Source organism: Furipterus horrens, unplaced genomic scaffold, assembly GCF_987537825.1.
Source record: "Furipterus horrens unplaced genomic scaffold, mFurHor1.1.pri manual_scaffold_1, whole genome shotgun sequence".
Taxonomy (NCBI): domain Eukaryota; kingdom Metazoa; phylum Chordata; class Mammalia; order Chiroptera; family Furipteridae; genus Furipterus; species Furipterus horrens.
Genome location: NW_028327171.1, coordinates 82356151 through 82373628, shown reverse-complemented (window position 1 = coordinate 82373628; position 17478 = coordinate 82356151). Strand labels below are relative to the sequence as shown.

Sequence of the window (17478 nt, the reverse complement as noted above, 5' to 3'; positions counted from 1 at the left end):
AATAAATATAATTAAAAATTAAATAAATAAAAAGTTATATATTATAGAAGTTTTCCCTCCTGGGGCTATTAAACTGAATTTTTCGAACCTTAACATTTGTTTCTTCATGTAATTTATGTAATTCTACACACTTAAAATATCCAAAGTTGGCAATTAATCACACTACTTTAAATTTCGTTAGATTCTGTTTAAAAGTAAGAAGTTTTAATATTATTATGTGTTATCCCAATGGTTATTTTTTAATGTGTTCAATTCTCTTTTCCTTTAAAAACAGAATAAGAGCAACTTATTTATGAATTGAAAATAGTGACCAGAACAACTCCAAAGCTTATGCTTTTAAACTAGGTTCAACATCTTTTATTTACATACTTACGACATACATTAATGGCTTTATACAATTAACTGAACCTAATAACAATGGGGAGGATGGAACATAACAGACATAATTCCAAATTTTAGTCAGGATGAAATATTATACATTTTCACTAACTGAAAGATACAATAAACAAAGAGCTATTATAGAGTTATAGACTGTATGTCAATTCACTTAAAATTTAAAGTCAGCCACACAGCTATTGAAATAATAGGAAATTTACAAATGCAAATAATACATATGCAAGTATAATGCATGCATGGCATCACATTTATTCTTTATTAAGCCATTTTTAAAGTAAACTGAAACAAGTATCTCAATGACATATGTACATCAAGGCACATTATTCTCTTGTGCTTTAGGAATGATTTACATGTAATCTGCTTATATCTTAATTTTATACCTTATATTAGCTTTTAATACTTAAAAATTTAATCCTAACAATTATACTTGAGTGATAACTTTTGAGAGGAGAGAAATGTGGCATCTCCCTATTGTTATTTTGAAAATCAGAAAAGCGGATAGCTTAAGGAGGTGGGAATTTAAAAATCAAACACACAAGTTAATACAATTTAATTCTCTGGGTACTCTTTAAAATAATTTACTTTCAACAAATTTGATGGATCATAATTTCTTTTAGTATACTATAATGAGGGCTCAACTGAAGACTTTTCAATATTCTGAAATTACTTGTGCAATATGATATCCACAGGACCACTGTAGATGTCTATATTATTATCTATTTCTAAACTGCAGTTTTTAAACAAAACTGAACAGTTAAACACGATACAAAAAAGCGAAACAAAAAACATGATACAAAAGCTGCAAACATACCAAACCTAGCTTTAACTTGTTAATTTTTCAGCAAAAGAATGAGATTCTTTCCACCCCCACCTCCTCCGTGTATCCCTATGTTATCAAGGAGAAATTTCTTATCAACAGTGCTTAATAACAGCTTTGCTTATGGTCTATTTACTTGCCTTGACCAGATAGTACAATAAGGCTTTAATAGGCATTTCATGCATTTTAATGGCATATTTAAAATCAGCTATTCATTTAAGGGTTTTCTATATAGATAAGTATATTGTGCAAACTTGATTACAACATGTAACTCATTAAGTGCTTTAAAATAAAATAAAGAATCCCTGACTTATATGGGCTTAAAATAAATAGTAAGTCAAGAATCAAGATTGAAGCATTTAAAAAAATGTAATATACCTATGCATCCTACTAAAATGCTTTATATTAGAATTTTTTAAATCCATAAAAAGGGCAAATGAAAAGAAAAGCTGACTGGTGCAGTCTTTTAAACTCAAAGTGTATAATAATGTCAAAATGCAAATAAAACTGTAGAGTTTTCCATTTAGTACAGTCCTTTACAAACATTAATTTATAAAAAGTATACCATGATAAACCACTGCCATCAAACAGATATTTTTCATTTCTTTACAGTAAATGGACTGTAGCCAGACAAACCATTCAGAAATGCTAAAACATCATCAAACAGCCCAAAATCTTGACATACAAACTTTAAACGAAGAGTCACATACGTAGTATTGTAAACAAATGTTCTGTGAGATGTCACTTTTAAAAATCTCCATTACTATAGTCATTCTGCTTCCGAAATATGTGCCACCTCTACTTCAACAGTTTGAATAGCTTCTGCAACTTCAGATAACTTCTGTCCTTGTTGCTGTGCCAACACATAGTTAACCACTTGCATAATACTTTGGTCAGAAAGTGTTGATACTGATGGATACTCTTCAGTAGCTGCAACAGCTTCAAGAGCTTCCATAGTTTCTCCTGTCACTACCACAGTCTCAAGTTCTTGAGGACCACTGCTTTCTTGTTCATGCATGTCTGCTGTTAAGATGCTAACAGCATGTTCCACTTGAGTTCCTTGGTTATGAAACTGAAGGGTATCTTTTTCCAGCATAATTTTGCAAGGCACATAATCTCTGTGAAATTTAGTCATATGTTTTCGGAGTGTTCGAGCATCTATGTAGGCCTCGCTACATACAGGACAGACATAGGGCCGTTCACCAGTATGTGTTCTGACATGGCGTTTCAGAGATCGAGCATCAGCCCAAGCTACTCCACATGTTAAGCACTCAAATGGCTTAACTCCTATTTAAAAAAAAGAAGAGGTGTGTGTGGTGAGGTCCAAGTACCAAAATACATTAAAGCTGCCCAGTAAGTAATGCTTGTCTTTAAATATATTAGCTCATAAGCCTTTCTAACTTGACTATAGCAATCTTTTATTTAAGATTTAATGGTTTACCAGATTCTGCACTATAACCTCTCTAATGATGTGCCCAATAAAAGTTAGAGGAAATTCTGAGTTTCTGTGTATGGTCTCACTTAACCTTCACAGTAATCCTATAAGCCTAGGATAAGAAAACAGAGGCTTCAAGTAGTCCATAAAAATGTTGAAAGAGAATATTAAGCTCACTAAATCAGGTACTCAGGTTCAGAATCACCTCTATCACTTGAAAAAAAATCTTCCACAATATGGGATACATCTCTTATCAAGGAACGGGAGGTAATAAGCAAGAGGGCTGATAAAGGGAGAATCACTACTGGATTTACTTTTATTCTCCATATATTTATTTATAATATAAAGCTATATTATATGATATTAAGTATAGTTACCTTCGTGATTATTCATGTGTCTCCTATACTCTCTCAGTTGAGTGAATTTTCTTCCACATCGTTCACACACCCGTTCCAGGTTTTGCTTTGCTCTGCCTTTTTTCCCGTGGGTAGCTTTCTTTACATGCCTTCTGAACAATGCTTTTTCATAAAATTCTTTGCCACATATATTACACCTTAAATAGGAAGAAAAAACATAAAAGCATCAATATCCATAAGAAATAATCCAAGTACATATATATCTCAATTAAGTTCAGATCCTCCTCAAATTTACCCACCGGTAAGGCTCAGTGACAGAATGAGACTTCACATGGGAATACCAATCTTTCTTCCAACTATAGCACTTATCACAAAATTGACACTGGAATGGCTTCACACCAAGATGTTTGTTCATGTGCTGGCGAAGATCTCTAGCTTCAAAGAAACTTTTTTCACATCTGCAATAAAATATCCAATCACCAACTGGATCATCTTATTCTTTTAAAACAAGTTTGCACTAATTTAGTATATTCTTGGGTTTCTAGGCCCCAATTTAAAACAAAAGAACTCACTAGTACTCCAATCTTGCAATAAGGCTTCAGGGTGTTAAGTTCTTTTGTCCCCAGACACTAGAAATATTTTAGAAAGAATCAAGTAGATATCCCAAAGGTTGCTACAGAGGACATTTACTTCCTGTCTCCCCCTCAGTCCCATCTGATCCCCTTTTTCCTTATCTCCCATTCTCTGTCCATGGGTTGGGAGTAGGCCTTCCTTACCCTTGCCCATACAGATGGAGCAACTGACTCAGGCCTAAGTCAACCAGAGCACAGCATTCCCTTGCCCATAGTGATTGATTCAGGAATGACCACAACGATCAGATCCAGTAAGAGTAAATCTTGGAGCTTTTATAGGAAATACCAGAAAAGCAGCTCAACAATTTGGGAGTTGCAAGAACATGAGTCTGAAACATTGCCCATACTTTGTCCATATGGAGCCTCAAAAACATCAAATGCTACCCAAGTGCCCATCTGTAGATGAGTGGATCAGGAAGCTGTGGTACATTTACACAATGTCATACTATGTAGCAGAAAGAAAAAAGGAACTCCTACCATTTGTGACAACGTGGATGGAACTAGAGAGAATTATGCTTAGCGAAATAAGCCAGGCAATGAATGAGAAATACCATATGATATTACCTAATACAGGAGACTAATGAACAACACAAATAAATGAGCAAAATTGAACCAGAGGTATGAGAACAAGGAGTAGGCTAACAGTGACTAGGGAGGAGGGGGGAAGGGGAGAAGGGGGCAAAGAAGGGGAGGGTGTAGTCAAAGAACATCTATAAATGACCCATGGACATGGACAACTGGGTAGGGACTGACTGGGGGAGAAGGGGTGGGCAGGGTGTGGGGAAGCAATGAGGGGAAAAGTGGGACAACTACAATAGAAAAACGAACAAACAAAAATTTTTAGTGGGGGAAAAAATAATGAAAGTAAAATAAATTAATAAATAAGTCAGCAAACCCCTCTCCCCCCCAAAAAAACCTTCACATGGAGGAAAGTGAGAAAAACAAACAAACAAAAAAAAAAACCCATCAAATGCTAATGAATCTGAATCCAGTTTAAACCATTTAGTTATACTTCACCTTTCATTCAAGCCAGTTTAGGGTTGGGTTTTCTTACACTTACAACTAAAAATGTATTGATACTGAACAACCTTTATTTATAAATAAAACTGATTTGTGTGACATCAGCCAATATGTAAGAGTAAGACACCCATAAAGCCCATTCCTCCACAACAGCAGTGGACAAATTGGCAAAAACTGTCAGAAACAATTGCAATGGAACTATGGGAAATAACTATATATACAGCAATCAGGCAAACATGTAATAAAAAAAAAAAGTAGTTGAATATCCTTAAGAAACCTTTGTGGCATTTGAACTCATCCTGGCCCGACCTCCTACTCTCCAGCTCTGCAGCAGCCATGAAGGCAAGACCGTGTTCCGCTACAGGTTCCTAGCGCCAGAGGGACTTAATCTCAAAGAACAGTGGTTGTATTGGGTTGGCCAAAAAGTTCGTTTGTTTTTTTCTGTACGATGGCTCTAATAACGCTTAGTTGTCTTTAACTTCATTCAAAACAATTTGTTAGATTGTATTGTGACAGCTGTCATAACAGAATACATAAAAGAAAATCAAAATTGGTAAATTTTTGTGTAGCCATTTTAACACTGAAGATGGAAGAAAAATACACATTTTCAGCATGTTACGCTTTATTATTTCAAGAAAGGTAAAAATGCAACTGAAACACAAAAAAAGTTTTGTGCAGTCTATGGAGAAGGTGCTGTGGTTGACTATGTCAAAAGTAGTTTGTGACATTTTGTGCTGAAGATTTCTCACTGGACGATGCTCCACATTTGGGTGGACCAGTTGAAGTTGACAGTTATCAAACTGAGACATTAAATGAGAACAATCAACGTTATACCAGGAGGGAGAATAGCCAACATACTCCAAATATCCAAATCAATAGTTATTGGTGAAAATGAAAAAAAGTCTTTTATTTTACAGAAAAAACTGAACAGACTCTTTGGCCAACCCAGTATGTTTTGACCAACCCAGTGACTTTGAAAGATCCGCTCAAAGGGCTTGCCTTTATTTCGCCTAACACCCTTAGGGCCAAGGAGTGGGAGAAAAGGAGTTTAGTGAAAACATTTAAGAGCAAATGTATTAGTCACTGTCATCTGGGGCAAGGAATAATAATTTAGTACATAAAATATTCCAACTAAAAGCTTGGGAAGAAAGTCTGGGGAATAAAATGCTTTGGGGAATAGAGGCCTTGAAAAACTCTCATATATTCCCAGGATCGACAAGTCCACACACTTACCCAGGGTCGGGAACATGCTCAGAAGACCTGAAAAGGCCCTAAGCGCTCACCTCTGTCTGACACTGCACAGACAGGAAGATAAAGCCAAGGCATAGTTGTAAACTGCCTGGCTGAATGTTAAAGGCATTCTGGAACTAGAAAGTGGTAATGTCTGTACAACACTGAATGTACTAAAAGCCACTGAATGGTACACTTTAAAATGAATTTTAGCTCAATCAAAAAAAAAAAAACGATTTCAGGAGGCTTTGGAAAATCAAAAGAGGGAGAAAGAAAAGGAATTTGAACAAAGGAGAAACTAGCAGAGGGCCCAGCACTTCAAAGAAAGTGCCTAGAAAAGAAACTATGGTCAGCACCAGGGATCATTCTTTCCTGCAGTCTCCATCCCTGGGTACTAGATTTCAAGAATCTCTTCAAATTGTTTTATTTTTATTTATTCTGTGAGGGAAGGGTCATATTTTAATGTCCTAGTCCTTGGACCCCGGCTGTCCAGCACGCGCCATTCCCCGTGGTCCTGCTGCTCACTCTGGCAGCAGCCGTCCCATCATCCCTGGGCACCAGTCCCACGTCTGGCTCCAGCTGGCCCACACAGAGATGGACAGAACAGGCCCAGAGCAGGCTAGCAGCCAGCATGGTGCCCACACCCATGGCCGTTCCCCCTAGAAAGAGCTGCACAGGCTGCCACAGCTCTGCCAGGTCCGCCGCATAGGAGGCATGCTGCCCTATACCAGGCACAGGTACCCAGCAAGAAGAAGCCATAGGCAGCTTCCCAACCCATGGTACTCTGCATGAAGAGGGCCCCAATGCCAGATGCCAGGAGGCCATTATGAAACCAGGAGAGGAAAGCTGTCTCATGAGCCTTCCAGAGGAGTCAGGCGTCCATGCGGTTCAGCTCAGATATTGGGTTGGGGATGGTAGATGAGGGGAGCGTGGTGGGGGTCAGGAAGGGGTGTGAGGCCATGGCAGGGTGTAAAGGACACCGAAATGCCCTGGCTTTAGGGCACAGGAGCAGCAGTAGTGCCCATCCCCCAAATATAGTAGTGTCAGGCCTAAATCATTAAATCATTTTAAATGAGTGATTTCTATGGTATGTGATTTATAGCTGAAAGTCATAAATAGAAACATCTAAGCGAAAAAAGTAATTAAAATCAAGAATAAACAAATAGCCCTGGCTGGTGTAGCTCAGTGGACTGAGTGCCAGCCTGAGAACTAAAAGGTTGTCTGTTTGATTCCTGGATTGCAGGCCAGGTCCCCAGTTGGGGGAATCCGAAGGGCTATTGAGTGACGTGTCTCTGGCACATCGATGTTTCTCTCCCTTTCTCCCTCCTTCCCATCTCTTCAAAAATAAATAAAAATATTTTTTTTAAAATAAACAAATAACAGTTTAATATTATTTTCAAATATTTTCTTTTCCCCAGCTTGAGGTATAATTGACAAATAAAATTTAAAGATATTTAAAGTATACATGATTATGATGATCTGTAAAAGGATTCCCTCCATCTAGTTAATTAATACATCTGTCCCCTCGGATATGTGTGTGTATGTGTGTGTGTGTGTGTGTGCACGCGCGTAGTGGAGGGGCGGTGAACAACAGTTCAGTTCAACTCTCTTAGCAAATTTCAACCATACAAGACAGTGTGTTATCAATTGTAGGCACCTGTTTTCTGTTGTCATACAAACCTAGTACAAACATAAGGAAATTAAATGAACGGTTCATGTATTAAATACTTACTGAGTACAGTGATAGCCTCGAACCTCAGGCTTCGGCTGGTGTTTCTTTAGGTGCTTGCTGAGTCCAGAGCCCCTGTGAAAAGACTTCCCACAAACTGAGCAGTGGTACTTGGACTCTCCTATAAAAATAAAACCACGTCACAAATCCAGCAATCAGGTAATCTTCAAATAAAATATTTTATGTTATATTTCAGAAGTTATTTTATCAAAGGAACACAAAAGCTATAATATTTGGCAGCCACCTTCTAAGAATAACAACAAACCATGTCAAAATCCCTATCTCCTCTCAAATGTAGTGCAAGCAAAGCTACTACTACCCAAAGAATGTGACACACTTGCATAATTATCTGGATTATAATAGTAAGAGTTGAATGCAAGTTCTACGGAAGATATCTACCCACCAGCCATGTCCACATAACTGCTTTGAGCATCGGAAAATAAGTATGTGTGAAATAGAAATTTTAATAAAATTATAAGCCACATATCACATTGCCTACTGCTTAACTTTCTAAAAGCATGACCATTTCTTCAGATACCTTGATCTAAATTATACATGACTTAATATTCAGTGCACATTTTTCTATACTGAGGGATACAATGAATATTTTTACACAAAACATCTAAAACTAGATTTAAGAATACCTTTTAACTTTACTCTCATTAACAAAAAAAAGCTGCACACATATAGCCATCAATATAGGTAATTTCTGAAATAATCACAACATAATCAACATAATAGTAAAATATAGTACATAATATGTACAAGGTAAGGCAAAGTAGGTTTAGTTATTCATATAAAAAATAATACAGCCCTGGCTGGTGTAGCTCAGTAGATTGAAGGCTGGCCTGTGAACTGCAAGGTCACTGGTTCAATTCCCAATCAGGGCACATACCTGGGTTGCAGGCCAGGTCCCCAGTTAGGAGCATGTGAGAGGCAACCAACTGATATCTCTCTCCCACATTGCTGTTTCTCTCCCTCTCTTTCTCTCTCCCTTCCCCACTCTCTAAAAATAAATAAAATCTTTAAAAATATATACAATAGGTAATACAAGAAAAAATTGTTTTGCATGCTCACAACTATAAACCTACTTTTGTCCCACCCTGTAATTACGTTAATATAAATTTCCCATTACCTGTGTGAATGCTCATATGTTCCTGAAGACTCCGTTTGGTAACAAATGACTTAACACATAGTTCACACTGGAACTGCTTTTGTGACTGATGGAGACTCTGGTGTAATTTTAGACCATGCTTGTAGATGAAAGTCTTTCCACAGACCTAAGACAGCAAAGGAGTTTAAACCAGTAAAACAGAAAAGGAGATAGGAGCTGTTTCTGAAGGATAAAGACAGAGAAACCTATATACCATTTTAAATAAATAACTTAAATTATAAACAAAATAGCAAAGTGAAAGTTGAAACAAATGCCAAAGATATTAACTTTGATCATCTTGATTCAGTACTTAAGAAATATTGCTATTTTTCTTAAAACAAAAAAACTCATATTGTCCTTTGAGACTGGCAAACAATATACCTTATATATTAAAAAAGACATGGGAACTCAATCAGAAAAATATACTTATTTCCTGCTATACCAACTAGAACAGTGCTTCTCACACTCTCTGTAATGTAGAGCCAGGTTTTTTCATCTCAATCCATTGGGGAGAGATTTTTGTTAAACACAGCAAAAATGCCATAATAAAGTCAAATTTCCATTATTTTTTCTAAATGCTTATTCCCAATTTCTGTACTTATCTTCCATAGACCACACATTTTGAGTAGTGCTACACTAGAAGACCAAAGACCCAATTAATACTTAGTTTTTAAATTTATGAATAAAATGATACTAAGGGTTTAGCTTCAAAATTACTGAGGGGAGGGGAAAGTAGAGCAGTGAGTGACAGTTGACCTCTCTACATTGACAACTACTGAATCTGGATGAAGCGTACATGAGGACCTATTCTATTCTCTTACATTCTATTCTCACATAACAAAAAGCTAACAAAAACCAAATAAATGGGGGTGGGGGTGGGGACAGCCCAAAGTTGGCTAATCACAGAATTCTTTACTGAGGAGTCATATTTTGGCATTTAGGTACCCTCAGTCCTTCACTCTAGAGAAGGATACATAGCTTAGGCAGGATTGTTGTTAAGATTTGTTTAAAGCCCTGGGCTCCCTTTTAAGTCTAGGTTGGTCCTGCTGAAGGTTAAGCGATGACTTGGGATGATTCTCACCCAGTACAACCTCTGAATCCTAATAAGTTTCATGAACATCCTAAATAGATTCATTTCAAATTACAATAAATAATACAGCAAATTGAAGAACACAGTTGTGAATCACCCTTTACCCAAGCAACAAACTAAAAATGTCACAGAATTCCATGACAATTTTGTAAGAGTAAGGTTGACTTCAGAGTCAACCAGTCTTATCACCACTTAAGTTTCAATCCCCTTTATATAACAAAATAAAATACTACAGCTGTACCTGGCATGCATGTGGCTTCACACCAGTGTGCTTTAACATATGTATTCGAAGAGAATATAATTTAGGTAATGTCCTTCCACATATGGAACATATAAATTCTCGTTTGGTTCTGCCCTTCTCAGACGATGTTCCTGACGCCTCATTAGATGTGGAATTGGAAGACGACGAAGTGGGTGCAGCTTTTCTGGTATGTCGAATAAGGTGTGCCCTCAAGGAGGCACTGTACTGAAACTGTTTCTTACACAACTAAAAGAAAAAGTAAACAAAATTCTGTCTAAATGTAATTTCATTACAAATGTTAAGTGAAACTTGACTCATATTTCAACTTTCCCTTTCTTTGTTACAATTACGTAAATCAACAAACACATATACTATGCAAAAGACAATATGGTAGGTACCAGATTATGAAGATGAAAAGGATAAGACCCAGTCCCCAACCCTGGAGAGATTTATAATCTAACCACAGAAATTGAATTTATATGTTTAAAAAGGTGAAATATTTAAGAATAGGGATTAATCTGAGCAATAAGGAAGGGCAGCACTGAGGAGGCAAGGTCTGTCTTGAAGGAATGGTAGGACAGAGACAAAGAAAAATGCTATCATTATAAGAATATTGATAGGTGGAACAAAAATAGGAGCTGGAAAGAACAGAAAAATAGATGTGATAGTTCTTGGATTTTATGCTGTAGTTGTTGGGTATTCATGAAATCAAAGTTATATAAGCTAACCATCTACAAAACTTACTAAAAAATAAATAAAATAAAACTTGTCTCTTGGTCCATTACCTCTTCCATGTGTTTGTTTTCTGACCCTCTCATGATGCTTATCTCTGTTATTCTAAGTAACAGGAATAATGGACAATGATGCTCTCTCCTTCACCCCTCACTTCCTACACATATGCAAATCCTTCTCATTACCCTACTTTCTCAATATTATAGTTATATCATAAGTTTGATTAGCTCCACTTCAGTGTTTACATTACTTGGATAATGTGTCACTACAGCTACACCCTATGATACACTATGATTCTCTTTCTTTTCCTTTTGTTTTTAGTTTTGCTTACTTTTCTTTCGTATTTACTTCTTGTTCATCACCAAACCCTTTCCTCAACTGTCTACTGAGAGGATATTTAGAACACAGCACCTTACGGGAGATCTCTATCAAAGCATTGTGCCCTGTTCCAACCCGGACTGGTTGTGTCCTACACTTGGTCTGTGTAGAACTGGACCCCAAGTTTCCCATTTCCCGTCTTGCTTGTTTAAGTGGAACACCTCTGCCAACAGCTTCCTGAGAAAAGGAGTTGGGAAGGTAAAATTTTCCAGACCTTGCATGTCTGGAAATGTACCTAACCACCATCACAAATAACTGATAGTTTGACTGGCTAAAGATTTCAAGGTAGAAATCATTTCTCTTTTCTCCACATCAATATAGCTAATAAATTGCTTGCCTTCCATTTCATTTAGCTGTTTTTCTGGGGCTTTCTTCTCTTCTTTCATTTGGGGCATGTCTCTTTGTTTCCCCATCCTGGCTGCCTTTTTGTGGTTACTTCTATATGCACTAGGTAGATCTGCTATGACTCCCAGTCTTGGTAGGGTAGCCGTATTTAGTAGGAGTTCTGTGGGACCCAGTGGTGCAGTCCCCTTGATCACTTGAGCTGGGTGCTCTGGGTTGTCCCTGTTATCTTGATTGCTACTGGCCCCTTCTTGGAATTTTAAGGACACTGCCTTTATCTTCTAGCTTCCATTGCTGCTGAAAAGCCTGAAGCCATTCTGACTTTTATATCCGTTCTAGGAGATTGACCATCTTTTTTTCTGCCTTGTAATTTTTAAGAAATTTTCTTTGTCCCTTGATTTTGAAATTTAATAATATATCTTGATATAGATTTATTTTCATCCATGGTTCTGGGCATTCAATCTGCCCTTTAAAAAAGAAACAAACAAAAAAAGATTTTAGCCCTGGCTGGTGTGGCTCAGTGGATTGAGTACCAGCCTGCAGACCTAAAGGTCTGGTCCAATTCCCAGTCAGGGAACATGCCTGGGTTGCAGGCCAGGTCCCCAGTTGGGGTATGTGAAAGGCAGTCAATTGATGTATCTCTTGCACATTGCTCTTTCTTTCCCTCTCTTTCTCTCTCCGTTCCCGTTTCTCTAAAAAATAAATAAATAAATATTTTATCTAGAGAGAGGGAAAGAGAGGGAGAGAAACATTGATGTGAGAGAGACATCAATCAGTTGCCTGTTGTACACACCCTGATTGGGGACCACTGAACCCACAACCCAGGTATTTGCCCTAACCAGGAATCGAACTGGCAACCTTTTGCTTTATGGGACAACGCCAAACTGAGCCACACCAGCCAGGACTCAATCTACCCTTTTAACAAGAAAATTTCTATCCTTAAGCTCCAACATTTTTCTTTATTGTATCAATGATTTCCTTTTCCCCATGTTCTTTGTTTGGGATTATATGGATATTGGATATCTTAGATCAATCCTCTAATTTTCTCTCGCTCCCATTTCAAACTTTCTTTTTTCTAAGAGATTTAGTCAATTCTATTCCAAAACTTTCTGAGATTTTTATATTCATTATACTTATTATTCCTACAAAGCTCTAACACTGTTCTCTTATATCTTACCTGGTTATTGTTTCACTGATGTAACTTTTCATTTTTCTCTTGATATAAAACTAATACTTTGTGGTTTAGTGTTACTTATTTATATTTTAAGTTTTCCTCTTTCTGCATAGCCTTAGATTCCTCAAAGTTGCTTTTTCTTCTTGAAATATTTATCATGAGTCTGATTATCCCTGATGTCTATTCTCATTTTGGAATAAGACATTATAATAAAAAACTTCATTAGAATTTCTGTGTAAGTGGAGGAGGGGGGTTGTCAACCACAGGCTTTAGTCAACAGAATCTTTAGGTCATTTGTTTATAGGCTTTGGATTTCTCATCTCTGAAAAATCTTTTTGCTTTCAGATTAAAGACTTGACTTTTAATATGCTGGGGCTTGATTAGGGAAAGACAACTTGAGAAGTCTCAATATAAAGTATGTAAGCCGTTTTGGGTATAGTACATTCACCCTCTCTGTATAGTGCTCCCAAGCACAATTATAATTTTATCTTTTCTAGAAAGTAGAGGATGGATCTTTGTCTAACGGAGTGGTGGTGGGGACTTAATTGCTTCTTAAAAGACTTTCTAACAATTAGACTCACTTCTATTTTTAAGGTAGCTAGGAATACTAATTCCTGAGCTGTTTGGTAGTTCTCCAATACAATTTCAATTGATTCTTAGCTTTCCCCCACTGAAAGCCTATCAATTAACCCTTTTAAGTCTGCTGAATCAGGTATTCCATCGATTTATCAGAGTCCAGGGTTTAGTTGCTAAGTTCTCCTCTCCTGTTCTCTTTGAGGTTATATTTTTAAAATGATAACCGTACTGTTTTCTTACTGGTATCAGGAGGAAGGAGAAGTACGTCACTAAATATATTTTTGTCAAGGAAACGACACAAATCAGAAGATGACTCTTATGGTAATATAAGGGACAGAGAGAGAGAACACAAACGGCAGAATAACAGTGAGGCAATAAGTTAGATTCTACTTATCATGACGTTAGAGCCAGTTTCAATGAGCTTTCCAGATACTTACTGGACATTTGTAATCTCTAGCTCTTTCATGTTTCAGCGTGTGCATTATAAGCGTGTATCTTCTCTGAAAAACCATTCCACATTCCCCACATTTATGAGATGCTTCTTCTTCAGTATTTTCCTTAGCATCCCTTTTTGGCTGTTTCATCTTTTTTCCTCTTTGAACTAATTTCTGAGCTACCTAAGTAAGGGACAGAAAACAAAATCTAGGTAAATATAATCATTTTTATTTTAAGTCATGAGTCATAAATATTGCAAATTCATATTATCTTACTAAAATTGGTATCTAAAACATTAAGTTGCTTTCCTGAACTTATCCCCCTTCACCAGAAAATTATTTTCACCATAAGATTAAGTTTATCAATAGAATGCTTTCAAATTAAAGCTAAAACTACAAAGGTCAATTCTTCATCATACCTGCTGAACTGCTGACTTGGGAATGGCTTTCCGTTTCTGCAGCTTTTTCTCCATTCCTTTGTGTAGTCGGATATATCCCCCTTCATTAATAGAACGCTGTCGAAGCCTGCTTCTGTAAGTATCACCATTTGGGCCAAGGTCTGTTTTCGCAACTATATTTTCCTGATCTTTTAAAGATTGACCAAGATTCTGCCTATGCTCTGGAATGTCTTCATCACAGATATCCTCCATTGATGTATCATTTCTCATATCAGTGTTTTCTGGAGGGCTACTGACTGCATTGTCTTCAGAAAGTTTAGGATAAATATTAGAAACTGTGCTATCTTCTCTGTTGTTTAAAGTTTCTAGTTCTGTCTGGTTGTTTTTTGTTACTAAATCAACAGACTTCATTTCAGGATGAGAATCAGTTATACAGCCTACAGGGGAAGATGACAGAGTAGCTTCAGTCTCTGAGCAAACCTGGGGCTCAGGCTGTTGTCCTAGCTCTCCATTCTGTTCAGCTTCTGGCAATTCTCCATTCACCAGTAGTACAATTTCACAATCCCCAAGTTCAGTAGATAAAGTTGTGGTGGTTCCCTCATTGTTAACCACAGGAGGTGCTGTACCTCCATTTTGTTCTGGTAAGTCCTGGGTTGATGCAACTGTTTGTACTTCACCCTTCTTGTACACAGTAAGCTGCTTCTCTTCCATTAGTTTATGTACACTTTCACAGATTTCTAAAACTTCTGACATGAAAAGATGCCGCGCCAAGATGGCTACATCAGCCATGCTACAGAAATCAAAACTTAGCACAGAAGTATAGGCAAATTCCAGTAAAGGAAGGAAGCTTGCTTTACAGAAACCTATATGAAACAAGACAGATGGGGGACAGAAAAGTCAAATCACCACTAAAACACCTAGTAAGAACAATTAATATATGATAATGACAATATAAAATAGACTATAAAGTCAAACATGACAATTTATTTTGCAATTAAATACCCTGGATTTGTTTTGTGTTCTGGTTGCTTATTAAGCCTTGACTAACTCACTTCTATCAGCCGAGTCTCTCAATACCTAAAATAGAAAATAATATCAGACTTACTACCTCAAAGAGTTGTTGTAAGGCAGTCATTTTCAAACTGTACTCCTTAGAACCCCGGGGGTTCCTCAAATTCCCCTCAAGAAACAGCTGCTGGAGAACGGAGGGTAAAAAAAGAGAGGGACGCAGGTGAGTAGGCAGGGTTCAACCAACTTGTCTCCTAACCTCACTTCATAAGTATAGTTGTCTATTTTAATACAAGTCCATATAAAAACTTGATTGTGAACAAAGGGTTCTATTACCAAAAACTGAAAAACAATGTCAAAGACAGGAGGTCAGCAAAATTTTTCAATAAAGAATCAGATAATTAATTAATAGATGTCTGTTGCAACCTCTCAACTCTGTCACTGTAGCTAGAAAGGGTAGCCATAGATAACACATCCACAAATGAGTGTGGCTGTGTTCCAATACAAACTGATTTACAAAAAAAAAAAGGGAAAGGAGGATTGCCCTTTGGGCTATAGTCTGCCTATCCCTGGTCTAAGGAATGAAATAATTCTATAAACATGAGGTATTACATTCTTATTTTATGTGAGAAAATAAGATCAGTTTATTTGTTTTCTAAGCTCTCAGTACTTTGCTCTCAAAAGCCATTTTAAATATTCACATGATTCTAAAATCAGAAAATTCATGGTATGTTCAACTTCAACTCCATAACCAGTATGATTAAGATCTGTATAGCTTTCCAGAGTTTCTTTATAAAGCCAAGCAAATATTCTTATTTCCTCTTCTTAGAGTAGGCACCTTACTTTTGATATGTAATAATTTATCTTAGAGAGCTTTTATTAAAACATAAGAGAGCCAAAGCAACCTTTTAAAAGCTCACATTTGCTATGTTTGTCAGTTTTGACTCAAGGCACATAAAATGTGGTTCTTTTATAGGCAGAAGGGATAGACAGGTATGCATGGAAGCCTTCAACTGTGAGATACATTAGGAGTCAGGTTGGAAACTGAGGGAACTACAAATCAACACTGTCATCATGGCTATTTCTGCCATGCCTACGAAAGTGTAGTTAATAGACTATAGCCACATTAATCCTGCTATAAATTATGAGACCAAGTTAAATAAGCTTGAGGTAAGACTATTTCTTTAAAAAAAAAAACACCATATATCAATATAATGTATTTTGGTCTTTTACCTAGTATCTTTCTCATTTCTAAGTCTGAAGTCCTAAGAAAATTTTCCCATAAAGAACAAACTGTTCCAAATAACACTTTGAATATCCAAAACCATTTTTTCAAAGATACAAGCTGTTTTATTGTAAAGTACTATAAAACACAAAAAAATAAGGAAATACAAAATCACTCATAATCTTACTGCTAAAAGATAAGAGACAGAAAATTCTGGTATTCTGTTTTTATCCCTCACCTTTTTACATACACATACACACACTTGGTATATATGTAAATGAAAATGAAACGGAGAATTCTGCAAGATGAAAAAGTCCTAGAGCTCTGTTACACAACAATGTGAATATAGTTAATACTACTAAACTATATAGTTAAAATTCATTAAGAAGATAAATTTTATACTATGTGTTTTTAAAAAAATTTTTAAAATGAGCAATGGTTATGTAATTTAAAAATTATGACAGGTACTTCTACATCCAGCAGTATAGTAGACTAAGATGCCCTGAAGGACCCATATATTTTTCTAAAAATGCTAAGTATTTTAAAATATTATTTAAAATATACTCAGTGCCCCACCAAATTAAGCAAGGTTTAATTTAGCACACTGGTAGTCACAAAGAAGCCTAAAGACGAAAATTAAAAGTGGTTCCATATTGCTCCGGCTGGGTAGCTCAGTTGGTTAGAGTTATCATCCAGATATACCAAGGTTGCGGGTTTGATCTCTGGTCAGGGCACATACAAGAAGCAACCAATGATTGCATGTAGGTGGAACAACAAGTCAATGTCTTTCTCTCTCTCTCTCTCTCTCTCTCTCTCTCCGCGCCCCCCCCCCCCCCCGTTTATCTCTCTCTCTCTCAAATCAATAAATTTTAAAAAATTTTAAATAAAAATTAAAAAGTAACGTGTTCCCAGACTGCTAATGTCCTCAGTATCTAGAGAAGCAAATGTTTTCTCTGTGGAAAACACCTTCAAACCCAGGACTCAAAAATTTCCCAAAAATTCTAAAGAATATGCATTCAGTATATATAGGTTTTTATTTTAAAAAATCACGAAGAACACTGACAGGTATGGCTCAGTGGATTGAGCACCGACCAGCTAACTGAAAGGTTGCG

The 17478-nt window shown here is 36.6% G+C and overlaps 1 protein-coding gene across 1 annotated transcript in view; it reads right to left on the bottom strand.

Annotated features, from left to right (window-relative positions):
- Positions 1-351: 351 nt before the first annotated feature.
- Positions 352-17478, bottom strand: part of ZBTB11 (zinc finger and BTB domain containing 11) — a 32222-nt gene continuing 15095 nt past the window's right edge. Inside the window, exons 4-11 of the mRNA XM_090276058.1 lie at positions 14155-14996; positions 13739-13918; positions 10100-10345; positions 8751-8895; positions 7619-7736; positions 3304-3462; positions 3026-3201; positions 352-2500 (exon numbers count right to left, since the gene is read on the bottom strand). Of these exons, the coding sequence (XP_090132184.1) occupies positions 1983-2500; positions 3026-3201; positions 3304-3462; positions 7619-7736; positions 8751-8895; positions 10100-10345; positions 13739-13918; positions 14155-14996 (2384 nt within the window). The 3' untranslated portion in view covers positions 352-1982. The remainder of the gene's footprint in view (positions 2501-3025; positions 3202-3303; positions 3463-7618; positions 7737-8750; positions 8896-10099; positions 10346-13738; positions 13919-14154; positions 14997-17478) is intronic.